This window comes from Silurus aristotelis (assembly GCF_946808225.1).
Source record: "Silurus aristotelis genome assembly, chromosome: 27".
Lineage (NCBI taxonomy): Eukaryota > Metazoa > Chordata > Actinopteri > Siluriformes > Siluridae > Silurus > Silurus aristotelis.
This window is the reverse complement of record NC_139600.1, coordinates 12,067,915-12,087,090: the sequence shown is the minus strand read 5'-3', so window position 1 is coordinate 12,087,090 and position 19,176 is coordinate 12,067,915. Positions and strand designations below refer to the sequence as shown.

Here is a 19,176-nt window from a genome sequence, read left to right as displayed (position 1 = left end):
CAACTCCTGCGGTTTGCGGGGCACGATCGGATGGGTGGTTCTACCTCAGCATCTGGCGCTCAGATCAGATAACTCCACAGGGAGACACTGTTGCTAAGCTGAAATGGGATTTTATTGAAACATTACTAACACATCACTGCAAATTGAACAACACATTTAGGCCAGCCCTTGAAAATAACTTGCAGTTAAAATGAAGGTGTTTTTTGATTAACAGGAAGACCCCCTCATTCTTCCCTTACTCTTTCCAAATAGGTGGTTTTCTCTCTGTTTTTCTGTCTCTCGTTACACTCCTGCAGTGCGTGACCTTCTCTTAGAAACGTTGTTCTGATAAGTTCTAGGCTGGCTAGCTCTGTTGATTTAATGCCTTCTGTGTCCTTCTCCTTGGTACAGTTGCTACAGAAACTTCCAGAAATCTCCAAACGGGTCTTGGATCGATGTAAATCACTGCCACTTGGCTACCTAAAACAATGTGTATGGCACTGATATGTCTGTGGTTCGGCTTCTGTGCTCGTGACTATGTATATTTTGTAGTATGTATTTTGTTCAGATGGGAGATAAATTATTATTTTTTTTGGGTGGTGCGGGGAAGAAAGGTTCACATCGCTTACTAATACATCTATGTTTGTAACCGTCTGGTTTAAATTGCTGCTGATTTGTTTATATTTTGCCAAAATAGAACCAATTAAAATCATTAGCAAATTTAGCAGGTAGGTACAAACAAACCATGAACTGCCAGAGTACAAAAAAACAACAGCCTCACGAACATTTCTTGTTAATTTCAATTTCTAATAGTGGTGAGTCACGGGGAGCTGTCAGAGCTACAAAGTTTAGAAAGTGCCGCTGTTTGTAAGTGCCGGGGTTTTTTTCTTTTTTTTTTCTCCTCAGTGTTTCTGGGGCAAAGTGGTAGGGTTCATTGACACTGTTGCCATTACACTATGCTGCATTTGTGTGAGAAGTCAATAGAGGGAATTTGATTGATCAACCAAATCACACCAAAACAATACTTTAGCCAAAAGTAGAGCTAAATGGGGGGAGAGATCAATTAAGTGCTATTCAGATCAATAAAAATTTTTTTGTGTTTTTTTTTTTTTTCTTTTTCCAATAGAAATCAAAACAGAGCCGCTTTATAGAAATCCAGATATCGATTGGGATCCCTAATGAATAGCAAGTAAAAACTCCTACCTAGCTATTACAGAAGGGTGGCCTACACTTAACAACCAGCCAAGAACAGGAGAGTGATGACAAAGAAAGCATAGTGTGTAAGACAAGACAGGGAGAGTGCGAGGAGAGGCAGAGAAGAGAAATGTTCTATTTTAGAGGCCAATTTTCCACTAAAGAAATGCCATGATTTGATTTGCTATCATAGCTTTAGACCATAGCTTTAATAGAATGAATGGTTTATGTAAATGTTATCGGTGCACCATATGGATCAATTGGGACACCTTACATTTCCAAGCCCTATATGATTCTCCCTATATGAACCTTGCTTTCCATTTTTCCTTCATTTGAAATGGGAGACCCAAACCTTTTTCAGCAGGATGATGCTCCTGTGAACTGAAAAGCTCTCTAAAGGTATAACTTGCATGTAAGTGGAAGAACTTGTGTCCTGCTGTAGAGATCTTGACCTTATCCCTATTGAACACCTTTGGATTGAATAGGGTGCACCCCAAGCCTCCTCACCCTACACCAGTACCTGACTTTATCAACTCCCTGTCTTCACAACCACTCCAAAATCTAGTGGACCATCCTCTCAGAAGGTTATTATGATCACAAATGTGGAGGCTAAATGCGGAAAGGGTTGTTCGAAACGCACATATGAATCTTATGGCCAGGTGTTCCAAAACTTTTTCCCCAGATTTTTCTCCCTTAGAGTGGTGGAAGCTCAGTGTTTAAGACATCTGACTCTGGATCAGACATTAGTTCAAATCCCAGCACCACCCGGAAGCCACTGCTGGGCCTTTGAACAAAGCGCTTAACCCTCAATATTTATTTGATACTAATAGATATACACTGAACAAACCTAAATGATTAGTAACCGCATTTTAACACCAGGTAATTCGTGTTCTGAGATGCTTTTGTGTTTACAGCGGCGGCACATATTTGTTGTGTCTGCCTTCTTGTCAGCTCATTCTCTTTTGACCTTTTTTCTTAATGAGGTCTGTATTCTTACAGAACTGCCATGCATTGGGTGGCATAAAGTCTGTTATTTGTGAAGAGATCAGACATTTCTGAAATATTCACTCCAACCATCCTGCCTGGAAGCCACAAACATTCCACTGGTCAGTGTCACTCAGAAAACTCTTGCCATCTATTCAGATGTTTGGTGTTTTACTAGGGCTGAAACGATTCCTCAAGTAATTTAAGTAATTCGAATACAAAATTATTTGCCGCAATGCTTCATTTAGTTCATTTAACTACACACGGAGCACCGTGTTTCCCCACGGACCATTATTACTGACGCACCACCCGCTAAATTCTGGATCGCTTTGGACAGGTAACACACAGAAGAATGAAAAGTTTGGGATAAAAAACAACAACAAAGAAAACAGAGTATAGTGCATTTACTTTGAAATGTTTTTTTATTTATATTAGTATTTTATATATATATATATATATATATATATATATATATATATATATATATATATATATATATATATATTGCATTTTGATGTAATATGGCAGATAAATGCACTAAATATGTTTAGTTTTTACAGATATTCTTGTGTGCAATTTCAGCAAATAAAATGCAAATTTTTTTGAAAAGAAAAACAATTGCCTGTTCATTTTAAGAGACCCGTCTTATTTTCTCTTTTATATTTAGTATTACTCTTTAATAAAGAAAAAGTACGTCATATCCAATTACTCGATTACTAAAATAATCGCTAGCTGCAGCTCCAGTGGTAACATTAACTCAGATGTTACATTTTTATTTATATAAATTTAAATATTGAGCTGCTTAATAATATTTATATATTAAAATGTACAAAGGTCAGGGGTCTTGAAATTTGTTTTGGGTTCATGAGATAACTTGAGTTGGATGTAAATTCCAACCCTAAATGTTTGTCCTAGTCTGGTCCTGGTGACTCCAGATTGTGGAATAATAAATCATTAACCCAAACGAAGTCAAAGTCATGATGGTTTTTCAGCCAGATTCTTTTATTTTTCCCACCAAGTTGCTTGTTTTGGTTGTTTTTTGATCTTTATTATTAATATTTTTAAGCGCACTTGTTTCTATGTTGCTCATTTGCATGTGCAGTTTAAATAGTCTATACGTTTAACATGCCATCTTTACATTTGCCTATTAAAAAAAAAAAACCCAGCAAATATTCTAGACCCAGTCCGTAGCACCAAATGTTGTTTGGTGCCTTGTGCACTTGAGAGCGCACAAGGCTCTGTAACCAAGTGTAACTGATTTCCACATCACCATATGTGAGATTTATCAGGAATGTTTTAGGTATTAATTAAATCTTCCCAAAGATCTTGTGAAACCCAGCTGTCAATCAGTTATGTGTGAACGCTGTGCTATTTCTTCCAGAAAAGGTGGTGATGAATCTCCAGACAGTATTAGGGTATATTTATTTTAGCCCCATTGATTTTGTAAGGGTGCTGTATCACTCTGTTAGTCAAACATCTCTAATATGAGGACATGCTTAATCAAATAAGGGGAGAACTAAAGTTAGAAACTAGGGGAAAGGGGCTGACAAGAAGGCAAGGGCACGCTGAAAGGACACGAAAAGTGTGCCAGCTGAGATGTTTAGTCGCTTTTTAGCTTGAGCTCATTTAACATTTGTGTGTGTGTGTGTGTGTGTGTGTGTGAGGGAGAAAAAGTGTTGCTTATGCTGTGCCTGTTCCATTTGAACAGTGCCAGCTGTCACCCTGTTACGAGACACTTGATCATGCAGCCTTCACCTCAGCCCCGAAGTGGCTGTGTGTGTGTGTGTGTGTGTGTGTGTGTGTGTGTGTGTGTGTGTGTGTGTGTGTGTGTGTGTGTGTGTGTGTGTGTGTGTGTGGAGTGTGTGTCTGTGTGTGCGCGTGTGTGTGTGTGCATATGTGTTTAAGTAAGTTCCAGGGTGCTATGTAGGTTGTTTTTCAAACCTGTCACGTTCCCACAGCATGTTCTCACATTCACTGTTTTAGTTCTGGCATTTACATAAAAAATATAACGCTTATAAACATAAATTAGAAAAATAAATAAAAATAGACTTACACATTTATTCAAATTAATTTCAACAGACTCAATATTTGAATACAAGATTAATAGATGAAACTTGTGGGCAAAATGAGTGAACGTGAGGATCAAACTAGTGAATTCGTGGGTTAGGATTAGAGAAAGTTAAGCTTTGAAAATAACAGCAAATTGATTCTATGAGCAAAACTAGAGTATGTTAGTAAAACAACTAAATGTGAGGGTATAACCAATGAGTGGGAGATCACAAAGACTGAATAAAAGGCTAAAACTACTGAATATGAAAAGGAAACCTGGTGAATGTTAGTAAAACTACTGAATGTTCAGGTAGGATTTAGTGAATGTTAGTAAAACTACTAAATGTTACTTAAACAACTGAATGTGTGGAGGACACCTTGTCAATGTTAATAAAACTACTGAATGTGAGTGGGAAATTAGTGAATGAAAAAGTTATTCTACTCAATGTAAAGCTAAAACTTGTGAATGTTAGTAAAACTACTTAATGCAGGGAGGAAAACTAGTAAAGGCAAGAGTAATTTGAATAGAAAACCAGTATATGTTACTAATTCTACTAAACATAATGAGTAAATGTGAGATTAGAACTACTGAATGCAAAGGTGAAACTAGTGATTGTTACTAATACTGCTGAATTAGAGGTGGAAATTTGTGAATGTTAGTAAAATCACTAAATGTGAAATGGAAACTAGTGAATATGTTTGTAAAACTATTAAATGTGAGTGCAAAATAAGTGATTGCAAGAAAGCTGAAACTTATGCATGTGAGGGGAAAACTTGTGAAAATCAGTGAATGTAAGATTAAAGCTACTGAATGTAAAGGTGAAACTAGTGAATGTTATTAAACCTATTGAATGTGAGGGGGAAATTAGTGAATGTTAGTAAAACTACTGAATGTGAGGACAAAACCAGTAAATGTTGGTTAAACTACTGAATGTGAGGGGAAAACCAGTGAATGCAAGAGCAATTTTACTGAATTTAAATAGAAAACTAGTACATGTTGCTAATTCTACTAAACATGAGGGGAAAATGATTGAATGTTAGTAAAACTACTGAATGTGAAGATAAAAACCAGTGAATGTTAGTAAAACTACTGAATGTGAAGGGAAAACCAGTGAATGTTAGTAAAACTACTGAATGTGAAGGGAAAACCAGTGAATGTTAGTAAAACTACTTAATGTGAGGGCAAAACCAGTGAATGTTAGTAAAACTACTGAATGTGAGGGCAAACCCAGTGAATGTTGGTAAAACTACTAAATGTGAAGGGAAAACCAGTGAATGTTATTAAAACTACTGAATGTGAAGGGAAAACCAGTGAATGTCGTAAAACTACTGAATGTGAAGGGAAAACCAGTGAATGTTAGTAAAACTACTTAATGTGAGGGCAAAACCAGTGAATGTTAGTAAAACTACTGAATGTGAGGGGAAAACCAGTGAATGTTGGTAAAACTACTGAATGTGAAGGGAAAACCAGTGAATGTTAGTAAAACTACTTAATGTGAGGGCAAAACCAGTGAATGTTAGTAAAACTACTTAATGTGAGGGCAAAACCAGTGAATGTTAGTAAAACTACTTAATGTGAGGGCAAAACCAGTGAATGTTAGTAAAACTACTTAATGTGAGGGCAAAACCAGTGAATGTTAGTAAAACTACTTAATGTGAGGGCAAAACCAGTGAATGCAAGAGCAATTTTACCGAATTTAAATAGAAAACTAGTATATGTTGCTAATTCTATTGAACATAAGGGGAAAACGAGTGAATGTTAGTAAAACTACTGAATGTTAGAAGGAAAGTCGTGAAAATGTTCGTAAAAGAGTTAAACTACTGAAAGTATGGCTAAAACCAAAAGTGATATTAAAATGACTGAACATGAGGGGAAACCTAAGGAATGTAAGTGTAGTAAATGAGAGCCAGACTACAGAATGTATCAGGGGTAATTCTTGATAATGTGAGGGTTAAACTAAGAATGCTGAGGACGGAGCCACCAGGAAGGAGGAAAAGAGGAAGGCCAAGGAGGAGGTTTATGGATGTGGTGAGGGAAGACATGCAGGTAGTTGGGTTGAAAGAGGCAGATGTAGAGGACAGGGGGGTATGGAGACGGATGATCCGATGTGGCGACCCTCAATGGGAGAAGCCGAAAGAAGAAGAAGAGTGAGGGTTAAACTACTGAATGTGACCGTAACTAGTTTATGCGAGACGAAATATCCTGAATATGTGAGTAAACCTGCCGAAAAGATTTACACACGTTTGCAGTTTTATTGTGGTACTGGCCTGTTCAGCGGCGTGTGTTTGTGTGTGCCTAAGTTTGTTCTTTCTATTTCGGGATCACTTGTGTGATGTTTCGCTGGCATGCCGTGCTAGTTGTGTCTGGCTGCATGTCTTTTGCATCGATTTGTCCTTTCGCAGTCAATTTCTTTATTTAAACATCAAATGGTTTAGTGCAACGCAATAAAAAAACAACGTTGGCCTGTATGACCTTTTCGCTTCTCTTTCATTGCTCATCATACAACACACTGACAATATATATAAATAGGAGCTTTGCATATACTGTCTTGAGGGAGTTGGAGTGAGCGTTTTAAAAGAACCCTGAGGGGGGAAATAAAGCCTTAAATATGAGGGAGTGTATGAATTTGTTTACTCTGTAAATCCAATCTTTCTTCTCTTGCTCTTTCTCATTCAGTGTTGTTTTTTCTTTCATTTTTAAAATTTTTTTTTTTTAGTCTGCGGTGACAGACGCTTCCCTCAGTTCAGCAGAACCGAGATTACACGCTCTGAAAGACACTGTCTCAGACAGAGCAAGAGCGGGGGATGAAGACAGATTAGGAAAAAGAGATTGAAGTTATCTAAAGGAGTAGGTGCAGTTCATTGCTTCATTGTTCAAGCGTGTGAGCTTTCAGTGCTAAGTCCCTCAGGGTCTCAGGTTGAAATATGTCGACACTGAGGCTTTCTGTGCTTTGACCAGTAGGACATTGTGGTCAGTAGTCATGTATGCACTTGTACACTGTGCTGACATTTGATCAAGCAACAACAGATGGTGTTTCAAAACAGGCCTGAGCTAATGTGAGTTTCTTCTATACAGCAGTGCCCAACACTGTTGACGAATCTTATAATAATAATAATAATAATAATAATAATAATAATAATAATAATAATGGGCGCATTTACTGATTGAGGCATCATAAGGAAATTATATACAGTGATCCTGGAAGGACAATGAATTCTTTTTTTTTTTTTTTTTTGTGTATTTCATTATACAATAGACTTTTAAATTACATGCATTATAGTTAATCTTTTAATTATAGGTCCTGGATCTTTAGTTGTGTCCTGTTATCAACTTCACTTAGGTTGGCGAAGACGACATTACTGATATTGCTGTAAGTGGAGGCCACAAACTCATTTCACCGACTACCTCCATTGTGCAAAACATTCCGCAAAATCGTCTATTACTGACGTTTCCTCTATTGGGAAGTGAATAGTATTAAATAGCCTTTTGTTTGTCACATATACATTACAGTGAAAACTTGCTCAGAAGCTGGGGTCAGAGCACAGGTCGTTAATGATACGGTGCCCCTGGAGCAAGGAGGATTAAGGGCCTTGCTTAAAGGCCCAGGAGAGGCAGCTTGGGGATACTGGGGGCTTGAACCCCCGACCTTCCGATCAGTAACCCAGCACCTTAACCACTGAGCTACCACTCCCAATACAATCATGCCCTGTAACAGAATCCCACCCCTGACACTTGATTGACAGCTTTCAGTGGAATGAATCCGAAATGCAAATGCGTAACTGTGCAAGGTTTTGGAAATTCGAATGCGAACGGAATCGCGGTTCCTTTTGAGTTTTGACAGGCTACACATGTGCCGAAACGCAAACGTGGTAATTAACATTGCTATTCAAATATAACATGGTCATAACTCGTAAGACGCGGAATTCAAACGGAAAAGCAGTCACATGTGCGAAAACGCGAACGGTAATGCAAAATACAGTTTGCAATTCCTTTCGAATAATGTCCGGAATGTCCTTCCATACATGTTTCCATACCACTGTTGGAATTGCACTTAAGTGTAAACAGGAGCGTGCAGGTATGCTTCAGATTACAAGAAAAAATTCTATATAAATGCAATATAATTGAAAAATAAATGTAATATTATTTATATATATATATATATATATATATATATATATATATATATATATATATATATATATATATATATATATATATATATATATATATATGTATATATATTTACAAAATGCATAAAAAAGGTGCTAGTGAACTAAGATCATATTGCACATATAATCTTGCACATGATCTGACGGTGATATCGCATATGGTATTATATTAACATGCATTGTAATTATTGGGAGATTTTGATCATGCATAAGGCACAATGATACTGTCAGTGTTCTTTTCTGCTTCCTACTGAAAGTCTAGAGTCTCTCTAGAGCTGTCCTATGTAGTGTATCGTTGCATTAAGACATCGAGTTGTGTTGCATTACAGCGTTCTTGCGCAAAAAATTATTTCATGGCTTATACAGAAAACCAGGATTGTAGTCAGGATAATATGTCTAAGATGCAGCAGATTTATATGTATAAAGCCCTGGGATGTTTTTTTCTTTTTTGCATGCATCCTCTGTAGACACAAAGCAGAAGAGCAGAAAGGATGAGCGGAAGGTCAGACAGAGGCAAAGAGAGATAGTGTGGTAATTGAAACCATTTGTGCTGCAGAGATATAAAGGTTCCCCTGAGGCCACAACCGTTGCAATATATATATATATATATATATATATATATACAAACGCGCACGCACACACACACGCACACACTGGGCTTAGTAATGCAATGTCAGTTTGTTTAATCGGCTGGTCAGAAAACGTTTCTTTTCTGATAAAATTGTTATCTTGCTCGGAAAGTTTCTCGATGTTAAAACACCAAGTTTGATTCTTTTTTTAATTTAATTTATTTTATTTATTTATTGAAGTATAATAAAAATGATGGGGATTCTGATTAAGGTTGCGTAATGCTGTGACTGCTCTCATTTTTTAGAGTCTCTTCCTTTTTAATGCTTATTAATTCTCCCTCTAAGTGTTAATTAAAGGATATATAAGGGATGCATTTATGGACATGACATTTGAGATTTTGAGTTTTTTCTTTTTTTTTTTTTTTTTTTTTTTTTTTTGTAGAGCAAAACAGTTTTTATTTGATTCCCGAGGTTAAGGATGTGGTTTGATTCTCAGCATAGGAATTTAATAATTGAATCACTGTAAGGTCCTGACAATGGCATGTGGGTGTGGTGTTAATACATGCTTTTTATTTTTTTTTCCTTCTTCTTATTAATAGGACACAGGAAGGACTTATCATGACGACCGAATTGCAAGAGATTGCCATCATGGAAGACAAGCCTTTACTTACGACTCAGACAGACGGCATGAAGGTCACTGATATAAACACACACACACACACACACACACACACACACACACACACACACACACACACACACACACACCCCCAGGCTTCCATTCATATAAAGCTGAATAATAAATTAAGCGTTAGACCCCCAGGTTGCATGCTAAATATCTCTGCTATGTTAATTCCTAGGTATTTAAACCTCCCTCTTTTTTAATTTTTTTTTATTTATATATATATATTATACACACACTATTCCAATAGGGAGTAAAATAGCCATGGTAGGTATCAAACCATCATCTTATCACTAGGTAGTACCATCAAGAGCTCGTCTTCCATAGAAGTCTTTTCCTGCACTTTATCTGCAGTGAGACTAGTCAGGTTTAACATTGTGTGTATGTATGAATATATAGGCAGAGTATTCTGGCGCCACCTGCTGGTTACTTGAGACACTGAAACGCTCAAGAATTGGTGCACAGAATTAGCGCAGCAGTCTTGTATAAAAAAAAATTATTCATGAATAGATATTGCTGTAATTTTCAAGCAGTATTTATTAATTGTTGTTTTTGTTTTTGTTTTGGAAAGCGTTGCATTCAGAAGGTTTAAAGGCAGAGGTCAAAAACGATGGCTTGTCCTCTCCATAGCCAAAAATGTGTTAATGATAGGAAGCACCACTATGATGCTAAAACAACTTCTAATTCGCAAATTCTCATGACTTCAGCAAGTTCAAATAATGCATGCTAAAAACAGTCCGACATCAGAATATCATGTGCTGCTATTTTTTTATGTTGTTTTTTTCCAGCCCTCTTCCATCCAAATTTTTTTTTGTTCCTGTCCATAATCATAAATACTGACAATCAAACAGACTGATTTCCCTTGACTACATTTTATCAGAGCTGGAAAGGATTAAAAAAACGTTCATTTGCTTTTAGAATGTTAAGGTGCCCTTTTCCATTTAACCAGCCGTGTGTGGGCTTCATTAGCACGATCAAAACAACAGGGAGAAACATCTGTGTTTTAATGAATGAAGCAGACATTTTCCGACAAAACAAAAAAAACAAACTGTGAGCCCCATTTTAATAAACCTCCCCCCCCAATGGTAAAGAGTTGGACTTGTGATCAGAAGGTCGTTAGTTCGAATCTCACGACCACTAATCTGCCGCTAAAGACGTCTGGTAACCGCTGTAAACGTAAACTGACGATGCTGTGGAGAGCTCGATGGCTAAGCGAGGAAGGAAGGGAAGGCAGGTGACATGTTATCGACCAAAGGATCTGCTTTATTTCGTTAAACACGTTAACACTTCGATTTGACTCTTCAGTTTTTTAACCCTCACACACAGACACACTGCTCTGCATCTCTGACCATGTCCACACGAACAAGTTTCTATTAAAAAGTGCATATTTTTCCTTTTGGTCGACACTCACTAATGGAAACTATGCACAGGTGTTCGATCCTTACCACTCACTTCTCTGGCTCCACCCTCTATTCACAAACTGGTGTATGCCCACACCCGTACCACCACCATGTTTTGTTTTGGATAGTTGATCATTTATTATGACTATTATACAAATAAATGGGTTTATTCTCCCCTCTCCTACCGTCGCTTTTGATCATGTGGCAAAAATATTGAAGTAGTATAATCATATTTATGAGGAGTATAGCTGTGTTTATTTCTGTTACGGGTTTACGGTTATAGCTGTTTCCTGTGACACTGTGATTCTAAACTTTAGTGTCGTTCTGTTTTTGTGTAGGATGCCGAGATTGCAGCCAGAATATTGTTGGACCGGGGGCAGGTAAGAAGTCTATATGGGGCGATGCTGATAGGATAATTACAGTGCACAGTTTACTTTAACTGTGCGTACCTAATATTGAGATGCGTGTGTGTGTGTGTGTGTGTGGTCTAGGAGTACAATGTTGAGACTCCACATGGTTTTCTGCATGTGACTCTGCATGGCACAGGAAGCACTCGTCGGCCAGCTATACTGACCCTTCATGATGTGGGAATGGACAGTGAGTCTCTCTCTTGCTCTCTCAATCCATATATCTCGCTCTCTCTCACACACACACACACACACACACACACACACACACACACACACACACACGGCTGGATTTGTGGACCTGTGTTTTAGGCTGATGATGAACTAAATCAAGGTGGTAGGATTTTATTGTTATGCCTTTTTTCTTAAAAAATAAAAGACATAAAACAAATTATGGAAAAAAAATAAAGCGAAGTTAATGAAGTACAACATACTGAAATCCCACTCGCATCTTCCTTGTGTAGACCTTGTAGTCTCTATATTCAGGATAGCAGGAGCATAAACCTCTTTTTCACTCTTTTGTGTTTTTTTTATATTAAATTTTTTTTATTTTGTGATCTATTCTTTGATGTTATTGTACTTATTTTATTTGTCATATTATTTTTCTTGTTATTTTTATTATTACTATCGTTTATTTTTATTTTTATTATTAACATTATTTATTTATCTTTCTTCTACGCTTAGAAAGCGCTTCGAGATGTTACCTTCATAGGCGATATATAAAGTACTTATTATTATTATTATTATTATTATTAATAGTAGTGGTATACGGGGTCTCCATATTGCAAAGAAATGTTTATTTTATGGGATGCTTTCTTTTGTCGAGGGATAAGTTTCTTCCTTGTAGCTCCATCGTCTTTGGTTCCAACTTGAATGTGCGTTACTATGAGTTGTTTTCCCAAGTGTCCATGCTGGTTCCCTTTGCGTTCTTCACATTTCTCCAAATTTCTATAAATGTGACAGTAAGGTGTACAGGTTGTACTTGTGGAACGTGTGTGTGTGTGTGTGTGTGTGTGTGTGTGTGTGTGTGTGTGTGTGTGTGTGTGTGTGTGTGTGTGCGCGCGCGCATGATGCCTTGTGACTGGCGTACTATTCGAGGTGCAATCACATCTCATACCCAGTGTTCTGGATAGGCTCCAGATCCACCATAATCCTGACCAGTATAAATAATAATAATAATAATAATAATAATAATAATAATAATATTAATTAATCTTCCATATATATATAAAGCTCAAATACCACTGACTGACTCACTCACTCATCACGAAATCTCAAAAACCACTGAACGGATTGCAATGAAATTTGGAACATACCTTCCTCTTGGGTCTTAGGTGCTCACTAACAAAGGGTTGGATCGCGGCTAACTCGCGAAAAACGCAATTTCTCACGCATTGTAAATTCTTCGAAATAACATTACGGATCCTCATGAAACTTACTACATTGTTTCTTATTACATGTTAGATGCACGATAAAAATTATTTTCAAAGTAGTTTGCTCTGTATCGGTACTACAGAGGGGTAGTACGTTATTTGTTGACGTTACGTTCTGATCTCTGATCATCCAGTCCTGCTCAGTGCTTACTGCTTATTGCCATATTGCTTAGCGTTCTGCCTTCCGTAGCGGAGCACGGGTACTTTCCGCTAGTTATAATATATTTACATTAATATGAATGAACTGCCAGAGTTATTAAGATAAAAAATACAGTAATCCCCGTTTCTGTTTCAAAACCGCCCGTGATTAAACGATAAACGGACCCCAAAAATGCCTTTATTTTAATTGTTTAAACCATAAATCATCCTCCCACACACTTTAAACTCACACAAATAAACATAATACAGTATTTATATTTTTATTAATACATTTCATTTCAACATAAAACCCCATAAAAACAATTCCCTAGAAGGTTTTTGCTCTATGGTGCTTTCTATGAGAGATCGTGAAAATCAGCCAGGAGCTCTGGGGTGATGTGGATCCGGTGTTCAGTAGGGTTGAGGTCAGAGCTCTAACACATGCCACCCAAGATCTTCCACACCACCCCCATTGAGTACAGCAGCTTGGGGAGACTTTAGGAACAATTTGCTACACTGTTTGAGCTTCTTAAATGCACTTTCAAATTCACTTAATTAAAGTGCCACAAGTGCACTTACTTTTGATCAGAAACGGAAGTGTACTCTCCCTTTAGTGCACTACAGCTGTGACCCTTGTGCTATAAAATACATTACTTTGCCATTTAATGGTCATTTATGGTTCTGCAATATTGATCTACTTTGTTCAACTCCGTTCTTCAGTTCGACCATCAGGAAAGTAAAAATACTATTTAACTACCGTAATTTCCGGACTATTAAGCGCACCCAAATATAAGACGCACTCACTGAATTTAACAAAGATTTTTATTTTGAACATAAATAAGCCACACCTTTCTATAAGCCGCAGTCTACAAGTCTAGTAAGTCTACACTGAAACTAATGAACTTTACACAGGCTTTAATGAAAGACAGTGTCCGTTACACGGCTTGTATCTAAACAGTAGCCCACCAAGAAAGTCATTGTTCACTGTCTTCCTCCTTTCTTTCACAACTATTTCTCTCGGGAGTTTTTCTTTTGGCATCGTCGTGTGTTTAAAAATCACCATCGGTGAATCTTTTCTCCCGATGCCGTGCAGCTCAGAACACAGGTGAAGTGTGTTTTTTCATGCCCGGTTGTTTTCAGCGTGACGAATTATTCCCATTTCCTGTAGACAGTCCGAGTGAGCGGCAGGTCAAACGTCAGAGGAACCTCATCCATATTTATGATGTGGTGCGGGACAATTCAGTGGGAGCACGTCTGATTTAATATAAAGAGTTTCATTGGTTCACCTGAACCCGTTCCGCAATTTCATTGGTTTAATGTTATGGAGTTCAGTTTTTTGGCTTGAAGTTTGTGAAACCGGGAAAAACCCAGGAAAAATAAAAAAATCCTTCGTTGTTTAAGCCGCGAGGGAAAAAAGTAGCGGCTTATAGTCCGGAAAATACGGTATACTATAAAATACTATTTATTTTTTTGTATTATTAAAAATTATAGTTGCAGTTTAGATTCTGTTGTTTAATTGCAAACATTTTCCATTTCTTTCATTCCAATTGAGGTGAAAGTTTAAATTTTTGTTAATGAGAATAATCTTAATGTACAAACACACACACACACATTATATACATTTGTCACGTGGGCATGTTGAGTCTAGCTCTCTCTCTCTCTTTCTCTTAGGTAAGAGCTGCTTCTTATCTCTCTTCAAGTTTGAGGAGATGCAGGAGATCGTGAAGAACTTTACAGTGGTTCATGTAGATGCCCCAGGACAAGAGGAGGGAGCTGCACCCTATCCTGCTGGGTAGACTGGGTGTGGGTGTGTGTGTGGGTGAGATAGAGTTAGGTGTCGCAAAGACTAGGCGACTATTTTCGTTCACTAAATCTCTAAAGAAAGCAGGCTCGATGGGCGAGTCGGAAAGTGTCCTGGATTAAATGGGCCGAATCTGGGGTCATCTGCACATCGTTTAAAATTACGTTAGGAGAAATTTATTGCTTTACTGGAACAAATTTCACTCCCACCAATCCTACTCGCCCCCAAACCCCCACCCCCCACCACAGGTTGGTCTCCTCAATGAAAAATACATTGAAATAAAATGGAATCTTTGCGTTATGATATTGAAAACCGTATTATGAGCAGTAACACTTTTAAATTTATATTCAGACTCATTTTTGGATGTTACTCAGACCAAAGTTAGTGCTAGAGAAGACATTTAATAGGTGCACATGAGCTCCAGAATTATGGAACCGGACATCCACTCAGTGTGTGTGTGTGTGTGTGTGTGTGTGTGTGTGTGTGTGTGTATGTGTTTCACGTCATAATTTAATATATACTGGCGGGCAGTGGTGGACAGTCACGAAGTACATGTAATTCGTTACTATACTTGAGTAGCTTTGAAAGTATTTCCATTTGGGGAGACTTTTACTTGAACTTCACTACATTTCAAAGTCAAATACAGTGGAACCTCGAACGCCCTGGTCTATGTATATATTTGTTATACGAACATCGAGCTGGCACGTTGGTTCTTTGCGCACGTTTCCTAACTCGGCGCCAACGGCCAAGAGGTTTCATTAGATCGGTTTTTAGTAAAAGTTGAAAAGAAAATTTATCCAAGTGAGTCAAAAACTGGAAAAAAAAAAAACATAGTCTAAGTGAAGATAGTGAAATGGAAGGGGATTCCCCTCCTTCTCAGCAGTAACCCCCCCCTTATCCTCCACTCCGCCTCGTCTCCCTCACACCAGCACCGACTCTCCTCCAAGGTAAACATTGTTTTTTTTTCTTTTAATTCTAGATTATCATTACAATATACAGTAATACAACATATCACTTATTTATTTATTAGTCTACTGTATTACTGTATATTGTAAAGTATTTTTAATTTTAAATGAATATTCTCTGGATCCTAAAAACGCATTATCCGAATTTACATAATTTCTTACGGGGGGAATTTCGCGTCGTTAGACGCGTGATTCGGTTTGAGTATAGATATCTGGAATTACATTTGCGAACCGAGGTTCCACTGTATCCTACTTTCTAATCAACTACATTTATTTATGAGTGGAAAAAAACTGGTCAAACAGGCAGCAAACCACCAATCAGGGTCGAGCACGCGCTCTGTTTTAAACTTGTATTGGTGGTGGTATCTACTTAAGATGAACATATACAGTTCTACATCAGTTCAACAGCAAGCAGAACATTTTGGGATCATGATAATTGTAATAATCAATCAGTGTTTGACTCATCAATATCAGTCTGTTGATAGATTGTTGTGCTGAGAGTCTTTTCATATAAACGGAGTTGATTCAGCAAAAGTCTTGTGATGAAAATGACAATAGGAACATTATAGCTGTAATTAATCATCAGTACTTTGGATGCTTAAGTACATTTGAGGGCAAATACGTTTGTACTTTTACTCAAGTAAAAATTTTTACGGAGCACTTTTACTGGAATAATATTTTAAAGAGTGCATCTCTATTTTATCTCAACTTTGGTTTGTGTACTTTGTCCACCACTGCTGTTACGGCGTAATCTGGAACTGTTCCAAATGTGTTTACGTTAACATACCACTATTACCAACCTAATTGCAATCCAAATTGTCTTAGGTATCATTATGTCTCCATGGATCAGTTTGCTGAAATGATCCCATCCATCGTACAGTTCTTCAAGTAAGTTCTTCAAAAATTTAATTCTGTATTGGAAAAAAAAATGCCACGTCTGCTGACCAGCCTTGAAGAATCAGATTATTTTTTTAATGATTTTTATTTTGTATTATTATTAGAATTTTTTTTTTACACCGGCAATATGAGCCTTCCAAGATTCTGCAGATCTGCTATCTGGGTTCGAACGCTGGTCATATTTTCTCTGCTTAAAAGCAGGTGTCGACCCAATAAGACTTTCACAGCAGAATTTGCCCAGAAGGCATTTGAGAGAGGATTATTTTTTTTTTTCCCCGAAATGCACTACGTTTGTAACTGTAGATCAGTTTCAATTGACGCGCCTTTCCCGGGTTTCAGCTAGTCATGTGACCTTCTGTTCCACACAAAAAAGCTGTGCGAGTTGCATTTTTGCCATTACAATGGATATCTTATATGTAAAAAACACGCCCAATCATCGGATCAAGCCTCCTACTCCAGCTATCTAATTACCAATACATTTAATATAACAAAATATTTGCTACCAAGTAAAATGTTTATTTTAAATATTTTTGACATCTATGGCTCATCCCCCAGGTTTGGCAATGTTTAACATTTATCTTTTTGTAGTGATTTTGTACTTGAAAATTTTTTTTTGCTGAAATTCTTGTGTTTCTGTTTATTGGAACTGGTTTGCTTTATATACCACATTCAGTATTAATAACTAGTGTCTTTTGATTGTCCACTGGCGTAGTTTCCGCTCCGTGATCGGAGTTGGAGTTGGAGCAGGGGCCTTTGTGCTCTCAAAGTTCGCAGTAAGCAACTCTGTCTTTTTCTCTTTACATGTATGTGTTCCTTTAGTAAACATTTAGCATCCAGAGGTGGGTGAGCCAAGACCTTCATGTAGAGAAAATGCTAAACTCTTTCAAATGATCTGGAATTTCACACAGTAAAATGAATTGAATGCAAGAGAAATCATGCACAGTATTTCTGCTATATTACACATTTTCCTCTTATTTTAATGGGAATATTAAAAAAAGGCAGGCCTGTGGGCCACTTTAGTGTAAGAGCTCTCATTATTTATTACATTATTATTATTAATATTGTAATACAGTGGTGATGCATTCATCTATGTATTGTCTGGAACTTATGCAATTATTCTTTTGCTCTCTTTTTTTTCTTTTTTTCCCTTTTTTTTTTTCTTTTTCCTGTTTTTTTTTTTTTTTTTTTTTTTTTTTAAATATGTACTCTTCCCCTCCCTCTTTCCTCTCAGCTTAAAAATCCAGACTCTGTTGAAGGACTTGTTCTGATAAATATTGACCCACACGCTCGTGGCTGGATGGACTGGGCAGCCCAGAAGGTAAATTTTTCCTTCTATTGTATGATTCGTACAGTAACAATCATCTCTTTGTTTTTGTGTGTTACACAGATATTTCATGTACGTTTCTTTTTTCTCTTCCTTTCTCTCGTTTCCTTTTTTCCAGCTCAGCACACTGACTTCCTCACTTGCCGATCAGCTTCTTGGTCACCTCTTTAGTCAGGTGTGTGTGTGTGTGTGTGTGTGTGTGTGTTGTGTATTTGGATAATAACTTATCTAAATGCTGAATTGTTAAATCACTTTGTGATAACATGCACAGGAAGAGACTTGGGCCAACACTGAGCTTGTTCAAGCGCACAGAGAAAGGATTTCAACAGCCCTCAATCTGACTAACATCGACCTCTTCTGGAAGAGCTACAACAAGTACTCTCTCTCTCTCTCTCTCTGTTCCTCTTCCTCCATCCATCTGTCTCGCTTTCTTTCTCACTTACAGTCTTAAATTGTTTCCTTTTCTCCGTTTCAGTCGAAGGGATCTGAACATTGATCGCAGCAACACCCTCAAGTGAGTGTAATAAAACGTATATTATTCACATGGTTCTGCGAAAATGCAAGCTTCTCACTTTCCCCTGTCTTTTTTTCTTTCTTTCTCCCTTTTCAGATGTCCTGTCATGCTAGTGGTAGGGGACCAGGCACCATATGAAGAAGCTGCAGTGAGTTCACATAGAATCGAGAATGAGACACTCTTACTTACTATTATACAGGGTTCCTATGCATTATGGAAAAGTATGGAATTTGATTTGAGTGGTTTCCAGGTTTGGATAAGGATGGAAAACAGAACACTGGAGCATTGGAAAATATTTGTGATTCCATATTGCCCTATTCGTTGTTTTTTTTTTTTTTTTTTTTTTATAGCACTAAGGCTACGGCTACACTCATCTGGATTCATAAAAATAAAAAAACGCCGTTCTCTAAAAACCCTCGGCGTCCACACTTTCGTTTTCAGTCGTTTCCCAGAAGTTGCTCATTCGCACCGAAACATGTAAAAAAACGCTTTTATCCCCGGAATACTGCATGAGCAAAAAACCCCACGTCATTTCCCCCCGCTGTTTATTTACTTTCTGGCACTTGAAAATGTCACAGCAACGACTAAAAATCTCATAGTTTTCGAAAGCGTCCGTTATCACAGTCCACGCTTATTTACATTTCTCCACTTTGAAGGGCGTTTTCAAAAA

At 37.4% G+C, this 19,176-nt stretch overlaps 1 protein-coding gene across 2 annotated transcripts in view; it reads left to right on the top strand.

Moving 5' to 3' along the window:
• The window catches only part of ndrg2 (NDRG family member 2), a 55,553-nt gene that overhangs the window by 31,204 nt on the left and 5,173 nt on the right, over positions 1-19,176 (top strand). For both annotated transcript variants that reach the window (XM_083532953.1, XM_083532954.1), the window contains 11 exons: positions 9,545-9,638; positions 11,366-11,407; positions 11,519-11,624; positions 14,677-14,797; positions 16,597-16,659; positions 17,381-17,441; positions 17,900-17,986; positions 18,111-18,167; positions 18,264-18,367; positions 18,468-18,506; positions 18,603-18,654. In XM_083532953.1, the coding sequence (XP_083389079.1) occupies positions 9,545-9,638; positions 11,366-11,407; positions 11,519-11,624; positions 14,677-14,797; positions 16,597-16,659; positions 17,381-17,441; positions 17,900-17,986; positions 18,111-18,167; positions 18,264-18,367; positions 18,468-18,506; positions 18,603-18,654 (826 nt within the window). The remainder of the gene's footprint in view (positions 1-9,544; positions 9,639-11,365; positions 11,408-11,518; positions 11,625-14,676; positions 14,798-16,596; positions 16,660-17,380; positions 17,442-17,899; positions 17,987-18,110; positions 18,168-18,263; positions 18,368-18,467; positions 18,507-18,602; positions 18,655-19,176) is intronic.